General features: G+C 41.2%; 1 protein-coding gene across 1 annotated transcript in view; it reads left to right on the plus strand.

The window, feature by feature from the left end:
* The window catches only part of brox (BRO1 domain and CAAX motif containing), a 52,644-nt gene that overhangs the window by 2,528 nt on the left and 35,823 nt on the right, over positions 1-14,293 (plus strand). The window contains exon 2 of the mRNA XM_063040565.1: positions 3,579-3,685. Coding sequence (XP_062896635.1) covers positions 3,579-3,685 — 107 coding nt within the window. The remainder of the gene's footprint in view (positions 1-3,578; positions 3,686-14,293) is intronic.

The following is a 14,293-nucleotide window of genomic DNA, read 5'->3' on the forward strand; positions in this document are numbered from 1 at the left end:
TAATCTTGCCCTGTGGCACATATCAGGAAGCTCCCTCTTGTAACTGCAGTCAGATTTGTTTCTCTTATTACAGGTGACCATGTTTATGGTATATCTGACGTCGCCTAACGTGTGCTCTCTATTACGTTATCTGCAGAATGGAAGGGAATATACAGTTTGTGAGTGAACGAATTTTGATCAGATTACAAGTTGCATTTTGAAATGTTCCACTCACAAAACGTTGGTCACATCTTAGTGATTCTGTAATTGGCTTCAGATGGTGGTAATGGATTGCCACAGTCTAGTTATGGTGTTATGTTGTGATTTGATAACAATAAAAGAGAAGTGCTAATCATGTTCCCAAAGCATTGTTGTGGAGTTATACAGTACACAAATAGCTTTACCTTTGCTAACCCCATTTGACAGTATTACATCCCATCCTTCGACTTTCCTTTCCAGAAGCCTTTTAAATACTGTAATTGTAGTGTTACCTACCCTGTAACTGGTTAAAAGAACCAACAGAAATGGAACACATCTGGAGTCTGGTTTTGCTTTTAACTAATGCTACTTTTATTAGTAACTACACAATACAGTAATATAAAACCAGATAAATCAAACAGGTTAGCAGAACTTATGCATATACAGGTGTGTAAATATAAAACCCATACTACTTCAAGCTTAGGTGGTAAGGGATACAGTCTTACGATGGAATGTAAGATAGTTCAGTTCAATGCTCAGGTTAATTAATGCGAGATGTTTGTAATCCAAAAGGCGAATGTTGTGAGAAGGCAATTACGTCAATATTCCACAGATTCCATGACAGCAATACAGGTTAACAATAGTAGTAGGTTTTTTCTCCGAAGTTGTTCCACTCCACACACGAAGTATCACCGACAGTGATCTTCAACGAATATCCTTTCAACACAAAAGGTACCACACCCGAATTCAGCTATGGGACATCTCAAGTGGTGGCCACAGGATACTCAAACGGAATCCACGTATGGATTATCACCAACAGTAGCTTATCACAAAGGGTTCCCTCTTCAAGGGAACCACCACCCAGGTGAGGGTCAACACACCGGTAGATTCCGCAAGGTTACCCCAAATATATAACGTGGTAGCCACTTATCCAGTTCCACGACATGCGAAATAACTCCAACAGTGATTTGCCACAGGGGTGCCTTTCTTCAGTGAACTACCACACCCAGACAAAGGTAGCACACAAGTGGTATTCACAAAGGTACTCCCCTCACCAGAGAACCCACTCCTGTGGATTAACTACGTGACAGTCACACCTTCGTATTCCAATGGAACTCAAACTCACCCTTACGGGCTACTTAGGAGAGAGTCCAAACAGTGACCTCTTTGTCACTAGGTTTCTTCTGTTTCAAACCTATCTCTCCTCTCTTCTCTTCCTGTAAACTTGTTCTAGTTGCAGAAAACTTTATCAATACGCAGGGTCGATCTCAACTCACCCCTTTTGAGCTACTGAAAGTTTAAACTAGTGACCGACTCACTGGTGTCTTCCATTGACCGAATCCATCTTGATTCTGAGCATGTGTTTCTCTGTGTCTGTAACTGTCCTTGTAAAAAGTAAACACGCTGCGGAGAAACCATAACATCGATTGCCCATCAGATACCTCTCTCTCTGTCTCTTGAACCCAAAAAATAAATGGTCTTAGAAATATATGCAAAAAGAGCACTCAAAGTAAAAAAAAAGTTCTCAGGTGATGTTCATCAGTTCCTTTTCCATTCAGAAACCTGATAGCGGAGAGAAAGAAGCTCCTATAAACTAATTTGTCCGTCTCGCAGCTGGGAGCACGCTGCCAATGTAAACTTACAGAGTACATGGTACATCCAACAAACTGAAACTGAAATTGAGAGAATATTGATTCATGGGCCAGGACAAAGGCACTACTTGGTCCTCTGGTGCTTATCCTGTTAACTGTAGCAGATGTATTCGAACATTACTGATGGAATGATGTTGTTGTAAGCTGTGTTGTAACTTTCCTGTCATTGTCTCTGCCTTCAAGCAAGACTATCAGTTGTTGTTGAATAAACATCCTCATGCATTGTAGATTTTTTTCTAAACTGCTTGGTTCATGGGCTTCTTAAAACCACCCTAGGTGTTCTTTGTACTGGTGGCAGTTCTTTGCATAAGAACCCCAGTAGTATTATCCAGATATTCAACTGTGAGAGATATTACAGTAGGGCTACATCATGTTCTTATCCTTGTGAGCTGTTCCCTCAGGGAAATCACCGAATTCAAGAACAGTAATGAGCAGTGATGGATGGTGCTATCAATTCTTGGCTCCATTACAGAACCTTTGAGGCTAATTGCCATCTCCTTACCACAAAAGCATCTGAAATAATTCTACTCTCAGTGATTAATCCCATATTTGTATTCCCAGTATTACACGTGAGAACTGGCATTTGTAAATTTGAATGCATTTTAATGTAACCATGTAAATCACTACATGGTTGTATCTCTGCTGTTCGTGGAGCATATCTTACATGAGTAGATTATCTGGGAATTTGTGTACAAAAAATATAGGCATTAATTCAGTCAAATTCCACTTTTGGACATAATAACAAAACCATCCCCGACAAAGATTCTGTTAATCATTTATATTCACAATTTTAACAATAGATGAACTTTATCTGTCACATGTACGTCAAAACATACAGTGAAATGCGTTGTTTGCATCAACAGCCAGCACAGTCCAAGTATGTGCTAGGGACGGCCCTCAGGTGTCATAACACTTCCAGCATGCTCGCAACTTACCGACCCTACCCAGTTAGTCTATAAGGATGTGGGGAGAAACCCAGGGGTGAAAGTCCAAACTCCTTAAACAGTGATGGGAATCAAACCCTGATTGCTGGTGTTGTAAAGCATTATGCTAACTGCTGCACAACAGTGTTGCCCACTAAAGTGGAGTGGAACAGAGTTATCAAGTTTTCTCAACATCAATTTTGCTACAATGTTCTAAAATGGATCCTAAAATAAATCGAGTTAATCCATCTTTAATGTGTACACATGTAGTGATTGAACTCACTGGTGTTGGTAATTATGAATGAATATGTGATCTTATTCATAGTAAGAAATCTGTTGTTTGTGCTTGTCTTCAATAAATCTGTTGTTACCAGGAACAAGGGACTTAGAAATCTGAGATTGACTTTTAACCAAAATCCGGGGTTCAGAGTTAGATTGCATAACCTGCGTGGAGTGGTGGGACAGATTTAGAGCTAACTGTCTACATAAGAACATATGAAATAGGAGCAGGAGTAGGCCATCCGGCCCATCGAACCTGCCCCACCATTCAATAAGATCATGGCTGATTTGTCCGTAAACTCAGCTCCACCTACCTGCCTTTTCCCCATAAACTTTAATTCCCCTAATATGTAAAAATCTATCTAACTTTATCTTAAATATATTTAGTGAAGAAGCCTCAACTGCTTCCCTGGGCAGAGGATTCCACAGATTCACCACTCTCTGGGAAAAACAGTTTCTCCTCATCTCCATCCTAAGTATTCTCCCCTGAATCTTGAATCTTGATTTCTTATGTTCCTTTATCTGTAATAATTTCTTTTTCTTTCAGTGACTTGAGAAGCACAAGGATGAAACTCCTGGAGTTATTTCTAGATGTGAATTGTAACATGGAAATGATGAAGAATGCAGTAGATGCATACTTCTCCCTTTTACAAGGTAAAAATTTAATTAAAGATTAAAGGCCTGATGTTAATGTGTTGAATTTGGTACAGGGACGGTAAAGTGTGATAATTTAAAAGCAGGAATTGCTGCAAGCCTGTGGTCAGGTAGCATCTGTGGAGATCAGAGTCAGTGTTTCTTAGAAATGTGGAATATAAGATGATGGCTGTTTTAAATTGTAGACAAGAGGAAGGAATGTCTGATTGGGTGATAAAAGAATCCAGGTGCTGTTGGTGTAGTCTGATGGAAGGTGTTATTAGTTGTTGCTGTGTAGAGGGGATGTAAATAGAAGATGGACAATAGAGGAGTTAAAGGTAGAGAAAGAAGCTGGAATTATGGAATGTAGAACACAGTTGCAGGAAATTTTGAAGGATGAGAATACTTCATAGGTCAACCTGTAAACGTAACTTTGCTGGATCAAATAACGACAGCACAAAAAGATCGTTATTTATCTTTTCACCCGTTTATTTCTTCGAGCTCAGCTGGCAAGTGAACTTGGAGCGGACATCAGGGAGAGACCCTTTCTCATCTCCCTGGCGGTTCTACAAGTTCACTGCCCGATGTCAGAGTTGTCAGAAGTTACAAGGCCACCGATACAAAATCAGTTTGATAGCCATTCCGGTCAAGTCAATGGACTACTGGTACAGAGAACAATCAGTTTGATAACTATTCCGGTCAAGTCAAAGGACTATTGATACAAAAGTACAATCAATTTGTTAGATACTCCAGCCACCTTAATTAAAGAAAAGAATGTCCTACCTGGTTTGCTGGAGCCACAACTTAATTACAAAGATAAGAACATCTGTCAAATTTATGCTTTAATTAAGAAAGCAATGTTCTGTCTGATTTCCATCAGGTACTGCTTTTTGTCAAAATCAAAAGGTGTGAAAAGCCCAGAGACATCTGATGTGGATCTGGGCAAACTCTAATTATCTTGCTCCAAAGAAGGCAGCTGTGAGACATTGTTCAAACACACTGCAGTCACAGACATAGTCAGTATTTAATTCATTGTTTACAGGGATCTGAGAATTCCCCCATTCCCTTAAACTTTATCAAACCAGCAACAAACAGTTAAGCAGAATTATTGTTCTGAATGAATTAGAAACGCTGGTTACCTAATTTTGTTGGATTAATGCTGTGTCGTAAGGGCTACAACGGATGAGATTTTATATTCCAGCCACTCCACGTCAACATCTCTATTTTAGCATCCACACGATTCCAACAAAGTTCAACATAAGCTGAAGAAACAAAAGTGACAGGCACTTGAAATGAAGATATGAAAACAAAATTTTATTTCAGAAATAGACTTTATTCATAAATATATACAAAGGAAGAAGCAATGCAAAGAGTTTTTAAATTAATGGTATTATATACAGTGGTGTAAACTTCTAAAGGGACAAACACAAATGTAGCACTGTTGCCCCTCAATATGGCATCTTCCATTTTTCGAGGAGCTTCTCTACTTGACTCAGCCCCTCTCTGTGCAGTAGCGGAAGCGGCCTAGACTATGGTTCTTCCCCACAGAGTCTTATATTTGGCTGCAGCAAGCTTCAATGCATCCTCTCCACAGACACTCGGTGCCACTATATTAGGTATACCTATTCCTAAGTGCAGTTATCTAACATTCAAAATGCTGGAGGAACTCAGCAGGTCAGGCAACGTATATGGAAATGAATTAACAGTTGATATTTCTGGCTGAGGCCCTTCATCAGGGCTGGAAAGGAAGAGGTAAGAAGCCATCATTAGAAGGTGGGAGGAGAGGAAAGAGTACAAGCTAGAAGGTGGGTGAGGAAGTTGGAATGATGTAAGAAGTTAGGAGGTGATAGATGGAAAAGATAAAGGACTGGAGAAGAAGGACTCTGATGGAAGGACCATGGGAGAAAGGGAAGGAGGGGGCACCAAGGGGGAGGCGATAAGAGGTGGGGGGGGGGCAGAGTGAGGAACAGAAGAAGAAACGAATGCTCCTGCCATTATGTTGGAGGCTACCTAGAGAGAATGAGGTGTTGCTCTTCCAACTTGAGCATAGCAGGTAGAAGAGGTCAGAATGTGGATTGGAATTAAAATGGCTGGCCACCAGAAAATTCTTTCTTCTTCTAGAGAGAAGGTCCTCAATAAAGTGGTCCCCAGTCTTCATCAGGTCTCACCAATGTGGAGGAGGGCGCATCACTAGACGACCCCAACAGATTGGCAGGTGAAGTGTTGCTTCACCTGAAAGGACCTTTTGGGGCCCTGATTGGAGGTGAGGGAAGAGGTGCATTTCTTCCAGTTGCAAGGATAAGTGCCAGGAGGGAGATGAGTTGGGAGAGACGAATAGACAAGGGAATCACGGAAGGAGTGATCCTTGTGGAGAGTTGGTGGAGGTAAAGCTGTGTTTGGTAGGGTTCCGTTGAAAATGGTGGAAGTTGCGGTGAATGATGTGCTGAATGCAGTGGCTCATGAAATGGTAGGTGAGGACAAGAGGAATTCTAACCCTGTTAAGGGGGCAGGAAGATGGGGTGAGGGCAGATGTTCGGGAAAAGAGATGCCTGGTGAGGCCAGCATCGGTAGTGGAGGAAGGGAAACCCCATTCTGTGAAGAAGGAGGACACTTCTGATGTTTTGGAAAGAAAAGCCTCATCTTGGGAACAGATGAAAACAAAAGAAATGAGAAAAGTGTGGAAACAGAGTGGGAAGAGGTATAGTCAAGATAGCCATGGGAGTTGGTAGGTTTAGAAAAGATATTGGTAGACAGTTTGTCGCCAGAGATGGAGACAGAGAGATATCAAGAAAGGGGATCAACCAATCATGTGGCAATAACTCAGTGCATAAAAGTCAAGAGGTTCATTTGTTATTTAGATGAGAATGGGCAGCAAATGTGATCTAAGTGACTTTGACCATAGAGTATGGTTGGTGCAAGATGGGGTGGTTTGAGTATCTCAGAAACCGCTGATCTCCTGGGATTTTCATACACAATAATCTCTAGAGTTTCCAGAGAATGGTGTGAGAAACAAAGCTCTACTACTGAGTGGCAGTTCTGTGGGTGAAGTGTGTTTGATGGCTCTGGGCCTGTATTTGCTAGAATTCAGAAGAATGAGGGGTGACCTCATTGAAACCCATTGAATGGTGAAAGGCCTTGAGAGAGTGAATGTGGAGAAGATGTTTCCTATAGTGGGAGAGTTTAAGACCAGAGGACACAGCCTTAGAATAGAAGGGTGTCCTTTTAGAAAGGAGATGAGAAGGAATTTATTTAGCCAGAGTGCTGAATCTGTGGAATTCTTGGCAATAGTCAGCTGTGGAGGCCAAGTCTTTATATATATTTAAGGCAGAGGTTGATAGGTTCTTGATCGGTTAGGGCATGAAGGGATACGGGGAGAAGGCAGGAGATTGGGGCTGAGAAGAAAATTGGATCAGCCATGATGAAATGGCAAAGCAGACTTGATGGGCCAAATGACATAATTCTGCTCCTATAGCTTATTTTGTATCTTACCACATTGAATCTTGAAGTGGATGGGCTACAGTAGCACAAGACCACAACACGTTCCACTCCTGTCAGCTAAGAACGGGAAATGAGGCTCGGTGGGTATAGGCTTACCAAAACTGGACAGTTGAAGATTGGAAGAACATCGCCTGGTCTGAGAAATCTTGACTTCTGCTGCAACGTGCAGATGGTAGGGTCAAAATTTGGCATAAACAACATAATCTATGGATCCATCCTGCCTTGTATCAATGGTTCAGGCTGCTGGTGATCTAATGGTATGGTGCTACGTGATGCTATCATGTCAACATGGACCAAAATCTAAGGAATGTTTCCAGCATCTTGTTAAATCCATGCCATGAAGAGTTCAGGCTGTTCTGGGGGCAAAAGGGGGTCCTACCCAGTTCTAGAAAGGTATACCTAATAAAGTGGCCACTGAGTGTACTGTTGTGCCATTCGTGACACCTAGTGACACCTGGTGCTGCGCACATAGCATGATACAACACATCTGAAGGTGGTCATCAGGCTAAAGGTGGTACTCCTGCCCTCTCTCCCTCCCCCCACCTTCACCTCCTGATGAATGGTCTTGGTCCAAATCATCAACTGTTTATTCATTTCCATTGGTACTGCCTGACCTGTTGAGTTCCTCCAGCATTTTGTTTGTGGGGCTAATGGTAGTGTTGGGTATGTTTTTGTCGCCATTCTTTGGGGACTTGTGCATTGTGACCCAATGGGATCAATCCTACCTCCCGACACTGGGTCCATATTCCTGCAGTTCAAGAACTATAGTGGTATTTCATTTTTGGTTACGTTGATAATTTCAGGACAACATCCTTTCAGGCAGTGTGAGAAAATTCTTTATCAATATTTTTTTCACATCCTTCTGTTAATTAACTTACACTAATTGAAGTTAGATTTATCAGTGGATTTGTGTTGGCACTTGTGTCTTGAAATGGCTTTCGTGTCAAGTTCTACTCTTGTGGTATGGCCACAATCCAGGCTATTAGTTTGCTAGAGTACTAAGTACTGCTATGTTAGAGGGGCAATCCTAAATACAAAGCTGCTACTGTTTGCTCAACTGAAAGTAAAGAATCCCAGAGCACTTTTCAAAGAAGAACTGTGGTTTTCCCTGGTCAACGTGTATCCCTCAACCAACATTACTTAAAGTAGATCATAAGTTCTCTCTTTTTGTACTGTACTCTACTTTTACAAAATTAAGTTACCCCATTTCCCTTCATCACATAGCTACACTTCAAAAGTACTTCAGTGTTGTAAAGTGCTTGACAATGTTAACACTGTTGTTTTGGTGGGGGATCTGTTTTTCTTTCTGGTATGTCCTGAGGATTTTAAAAATACCTTGACTGTACCTCGCCCCGAAGGCAATAAAAGTTCATCCCAGAGAACTGGCTTTAAAACCAGGTCACATAATTGGCTTTTGTGGATTCTTCTCTCTGTCCTGTGAAAGGGTTTGAAATGAAGACATATGTGATGTAAAAGCAATGAATTCAGATGCTTTGTTTTGAGTATTCTGTATTCTGCACTGCATCTCTTTTGTATTGGCTAAAAATGGTTTTAAGGTTAATCCTTGTTCCCAGTACTAGGGCCACTGTATTTTTACATGTGTGGAGAGATTTTGCCCCCTTTATTCTTTCAGGTGAAGCGATCATGTATTGAGACCCCACCTTTTAATTCCCCTGTAAATTCTTCTATTAATTAATATAAATATAATTTTATGGTAACTGAACTCAGCAGCTATGGTAAACGAGTCCTTTGTTTAACCTGTAATTTAGACTTCCTATCATTGTAGCAACATGCACAAAATGCTGGAGGAACTCAGTAGCCCAGGTAGCATCTGTGGAAAAGAGTACAGTCGACATTTTGGCTGAGACGTTGACTGTACTCTTTTCCGTTGATGCTGCCTGGCCTTCCGAGTTCCTCCAGCATTTTGTGTGTGTTACTTGGATTTTCAGCATTTACAGATTTTCTCTTGTTTGTGATTGGACTTCCTATAATCTTGTTTCTAAATCAACTAAATATTCTCTCTGTCTCATTTGTTCCATGGGGAAATAACACACAGCCTGGGCAGACTATCTTCGTACATCTTCTCTGCAATGTTTTATACAGTTTTAGCATGAATAGTCTAGGTTGGAAACTTCTGGAAATGATCTTTCAAAACTGTATCTATTCCCCGTTTAAAACCCCCCCTCCTGCCTTCCCCATGATTGAACTTCCACTATTCTCCAGGGTTGAGAATGCCATGGATTCACCACATTTGTGAACAGGAGTAGACCATATGACTCCCTTGTGCTTTGTCCAACATTGAACATGATAATGGCTGAACTTCTACTTTTATTTCCTGTGGTATCTCAAATCCTGAAGTCTTTAAGTAGACAGAAACCTTTGGTCCCATTCTGGATGCAGTCAAAATACTACATGAATGCAGTTAACTTCTTTAGTTAAGTGTTTGGGATATCCTTAGGCGGTGAAAGTTGTGTGAAAGCTTTCTTTCTGATATTTTGGGCTTTCTCAAAGCATGTGTTACAAAAGAGATAACATTCAGAAAATAGTTTTAATAATCCTGGTCAACTTGGTTTTCTAACATTGGAATGTTACTAATCATCTGTAAGGACTACTCTCATTAGCATTTTGTCATTGTCTATATCTAAATCGCAAGTAATTTGTTTTTGGCTTCATTTTCTCCTGGAGCTCAGTTAGGGATGAGCAGAAATTGCCTGTCCTGTTTGCAATCCACACTTCCTATAAATAAATGTTCTCAGAAAGACTACTCAGAAAACCAGTGGATGGGAAAGGCTTAATAGGGGAGTCATAGAACAATACAGAACAGACACATCTCTTTCAGCCCCTAGTCCATGCTGGTCATGTTCAACTAGCTAGTCCCAGTTTCCAATGTTTGGTCACATTCTTCAAAACCCTGCTACTCCATGTGGCTATCCAAGTACTTCTTAAAGATAGTACCATTCCTACCTCAGCCACTTCTGATGGCTGCCTGTCCCATATGCTTACCACTCTCTGTGATTTGTGCTGCAGTGAAGGCATGTGGAGTTGGAGGTGTAATAATTACAAGAACAAAGATGGTAGATATAAACAGGTCAGGTTGGAAGACTGTTAGAGCAGTGTCACTCAATGTTTGCAAGCTTAAGTTGTAAGACTTTGTGTTCAAGGTCAACTTAAGATACTTGAGCAGAAAAGACTACACTGGGGGCGAGTTTTATAATTGGGGCCCATTTTAGAATGCAATATTAAACTAAGGCTTTGCCTCCCATTATATCCCTGCAATACATTGTATGAAATTATTAAGAAGCTTAGAAGAATTGTCTTGTCCTGAGTAATATTTATCCCTACAAATGCCAACAAAAATAGGTATCCCAAAACTTGTTTGTGGGAGCCTGGTGTATGCATATAACATTATAATGCTGGCAAGTTTCAAAAGATCCTCATCAGAATGAAGTTTAGTATCAATAACATATGTTGTGAAAGTTGTTTTTGTAGCAGCAGTGTACTCAAGACATCAAAATTACTAAGAGTTACAAAATATTAGTGGATTGTGCAAAAGAGGAATAGCAAGGTCATGTTTTAGGACTATTCAGAAATTTGACGGCAGAGGGAAAGAAGATGTTCCTAAAATGTTGATTGTGGGTCTTCAGGCTCTGGACACCTTGCTTAATGGGATTGGTCTATAGCATAGAAAAGGTTGGGAACCCCTGTTCTAGATGATGAGGGTCCTTAGTGGTGGATGTTGCCTTCTTGAGGTACTGCCTTTTCAAGATATCCTCAATGGTGGGGAAGATTAAACCTGCAGAATCTACAAGTCTGTTTTCTAGGCAGTGATGAAACCAGTCAAATGCTGTCAACCAAGCATCTATAGAAATCTGCTAGAGTCTTTTGGTGAAGTACCAAATCCCCTCAAAACTCCTAATGAAATACAGCTGCTGATGTGCCTTTTTATGATTGCATCCTCTGAGATGCTGATGGTCAGGAACATGAAGCTGCTCACCCTTTCCACTGCTAACCTCTTAATGAGAATTGGTTTATGTTCTCCCAACTTCCCTTTTTCTGAAGTTCATAATCAATTCATTGGTCTTGCTAACATTGGTTGCAGGTTATTGTTATGATACCACTCAACTAATCAATCTACAGTTGCAAGAAAAAGTTTGTGAACCCTGGTTTTCTGCATTAATTACTCACAAAATGTGGTCTGAGCTTCATCAAAGTCACAATAATAGACAAAAACAATCTGCTGAAAGTAATAACACACAAACAATTGTATTTTTCATGTCTTTATTGAACATATTTAATCATTCACCGTACAAGCTGGAAAAAAGTATGTGAATCCTTGTATTTAATAACTCGTAGCTCCTCCTTTAGCAGCAATAACCTCCACCAAACATTTCCTGTACCCGCTGATTAGATGTGCACAATAGCGAGGAGAAATTTTAGACCATTCCTCCATACAAAACTGTTACAATTCATCAATATTTTTGGGATACCTTGAATAATCAGCCCTCTTCAGGTCATGACACCGCATCTCTTGTTCAGTTGTTTTCTTATAGTCAACACATGATCAGAGACTTTAGTAAGTTCTAGAAATTTCTGCACGTCTTTTGCTGTTGCCCTTAGGTTCTTTTTCACCTCCTTCAGCACTGCCCGTTGTGTTCTTGGTGTGATCTTTGCAGGATTCCCAGTCTTAGGGAGAGTTAGCAACAGTACTGAATTTCATCCATTTGTGGACAATTTCTCGTACTGTGGACTGATGAGCACTCAGGTCTTTAGAAATAATTTTGTAGCCTTTTCCAGCTTCGTGCATCTCCGCAATTCTTCTGAGGTCCTCTGGAAATTGTTTTGGCTGAGGCACGGTGCGCATAAGCAGATCTCTGTTGAGAAGAGCAGGCTCTGTCAGTAACCTGACTTTGTGTGTCTTCTTTATAGGACTGGGCACCTCTACAACTCACACCTCCAATCTCATCTCGTTGATTGGAAACCTGACTCCGAATAGCTTTTGTAGAAGGCATTATTACCCCAGAGGTTCACATACTTTTTTGAACCTAGATTGTTTAAATGGTGTACTCAGTATTGATGAGAAGTACAATTGTTGTGTGTTATTAGTTTAGGCAGATTGTGTTTGTCTAGTACTATGACTTAGATGAAGATCAGACCACATTTTATGAGTAATTATTGCAAAAAAACAGGTAATTGCAAAGGGTTCACAAACTTTTTCTTGCAACTGTATCTCACTGCGGTAAGCCGCCTCATCACCATCTTGAGATTCTGCCAACGGCAGTTATGTAATTGGTGAACTTGCAGATGGCCTTTGAGATATGCCTTGCCACATAACCACAATTGTAGAGAGTAGAACAATGGGATAAACAACAATGAGACATACCTGTGTTGATTGCTAGCAAGGAGATATTACTGACCCACATTGACTATGGTCTCATGATAAAGGAAGTCAAGGATCCAGTTGGAAAGGGGTACAGAGGCATAGGTTTTGAAGCTCTTTGATTAGTACTGAGAGGTGGCAGTGTTGAAAGCTAAGCTATATCAATAAATAGACTGTTGTATGTATAGGTGTTGTCCAGGTACTCCAAAGCTAAGTGGAAAGTTCACGAGATTGTCGTCACTGTATCCTGATGTGGCAAAAGGCAAATTTAGTGTGTCCAAGTTCTTGATGAAGAAGGAGTTAATTCTAGCCATATCCAAACTCATGGAGCACCTTATCACAGTCGATGTGAGTGCTACTGGCCAGTTGTCATTGAGGCAGCTCACCCTGCTCTCCTTGGGCGCCAAGGTAATTGATCCTGTTTTGAAGCAGCTGGGATCTGCCATTCGCAGCAGTGAGAGGTTGAAGATGTCCTGGAATGCTCCAGCCTGTTAGTCACCACATGTTTTCAGAACCCTGCCAGGGGTCTGATGTCTTAGAAGTATTTAGCTTTCAAGACTGAAATCATAGGGTCATCAGATGCTATGGGGATTCACACTGGGATAGTGTGTTTTTCCCTCTTAAAGTGTTCATAAAAGGCATTGAGCTCATTGGGGACTGAAATATTAGGTTTTGCCTTATAGAAGTAATGCCATGCAGAGTATGCCGCAGCTGTCGTGCATTTGATTGTGTCTCTGGCTTCACATGGAATTACCTTTTTACTCTCAATGGCCTTTCGTAAATCATACCTGGACTTGTAAGTTCTGGATTGACTGTTCCGAGTGCCACAGGTCTAACAATAGACAATAGGTGCAGGAGTAGGCCATTCAGCCCTTCGAGCCAGCACCGCCATTCACTGTGATCATGGCTGATCATCGACAGTCAGTGCCCTGTTCCTGCCTTCTCCCCATGTCCCTTGACTCCGCTATCTTTAAGAGCTCTATCTAACTCTTCCGTGAAAGAATCTAGAGAATTAGCTTCCACTGCCTTCTGAGGCAGAGCATTCCACAGATCCACAACCCTCTGTGTGGAAAAAGTTTTTCCTCAACTCCGTTCTAAATGGTCTACCCCTTATTCTTAAACTGTGGCCTCTGGTTCTGGACTCCCCCAACATCAGGACATGTTTCCTGCCTCTAGCATGTCCAATCCTTTCATAATGTTATATGTTTCAATCAGATCCCTTCTCATCCTTCTAAATTCCAGTGTATACAAGCCCAGTGGCTCCAATCTTTCAACATATGACATTCCCGCCATCCCTGGAATTAACCCAGTGAACCTACGCTGCACTCCCTCCATAGCAAGAATGTCTTTCCTCAAATTTGGAGACCAAAAGTACACACAATACTCCAGGTGGGGTCTCACCAGGGCCTTGTACAACTGCAGAAGGACCTTTTTGCTCCTATACTCAACTCCCCTTGTATGAAGGCCAACATGTCATTACTTTCAGTGACTGATGGACAAGGACACCCAGATCTCGTTGTACTTCCTTCCCCTTTTCCTAACTTGACACCATTCAGATAGTAATCTGCCTTCCTGTTCTTGCCACCAAAGTGGATAACCTCCCATTTATCCACATTAAACTGCATCTGCCATGCATCTACCCACTCACCCAACCTGTCCAAGTCACCCTGTATTCTCATAACATCCTCCTCACATTTCACACTGTCACCCAGTTTTGTGTCATCTGCAAATTTGCTAATGTTACTTTTAATCCT

This window comes from Mobula hypostoma, chromosome 2, assembly GCF_963921235.1.
Source record: "Mobula hypostoma chromosome 2, sMobHyp1.1, whole genome shotgun sequence".
Lineage (NCBI taxonomy): Eukaryota > Metazoa > Chordata > Chondrichthyes > Myliobatiformes > Myliobatidae > Mobula > Mobula hypostoma.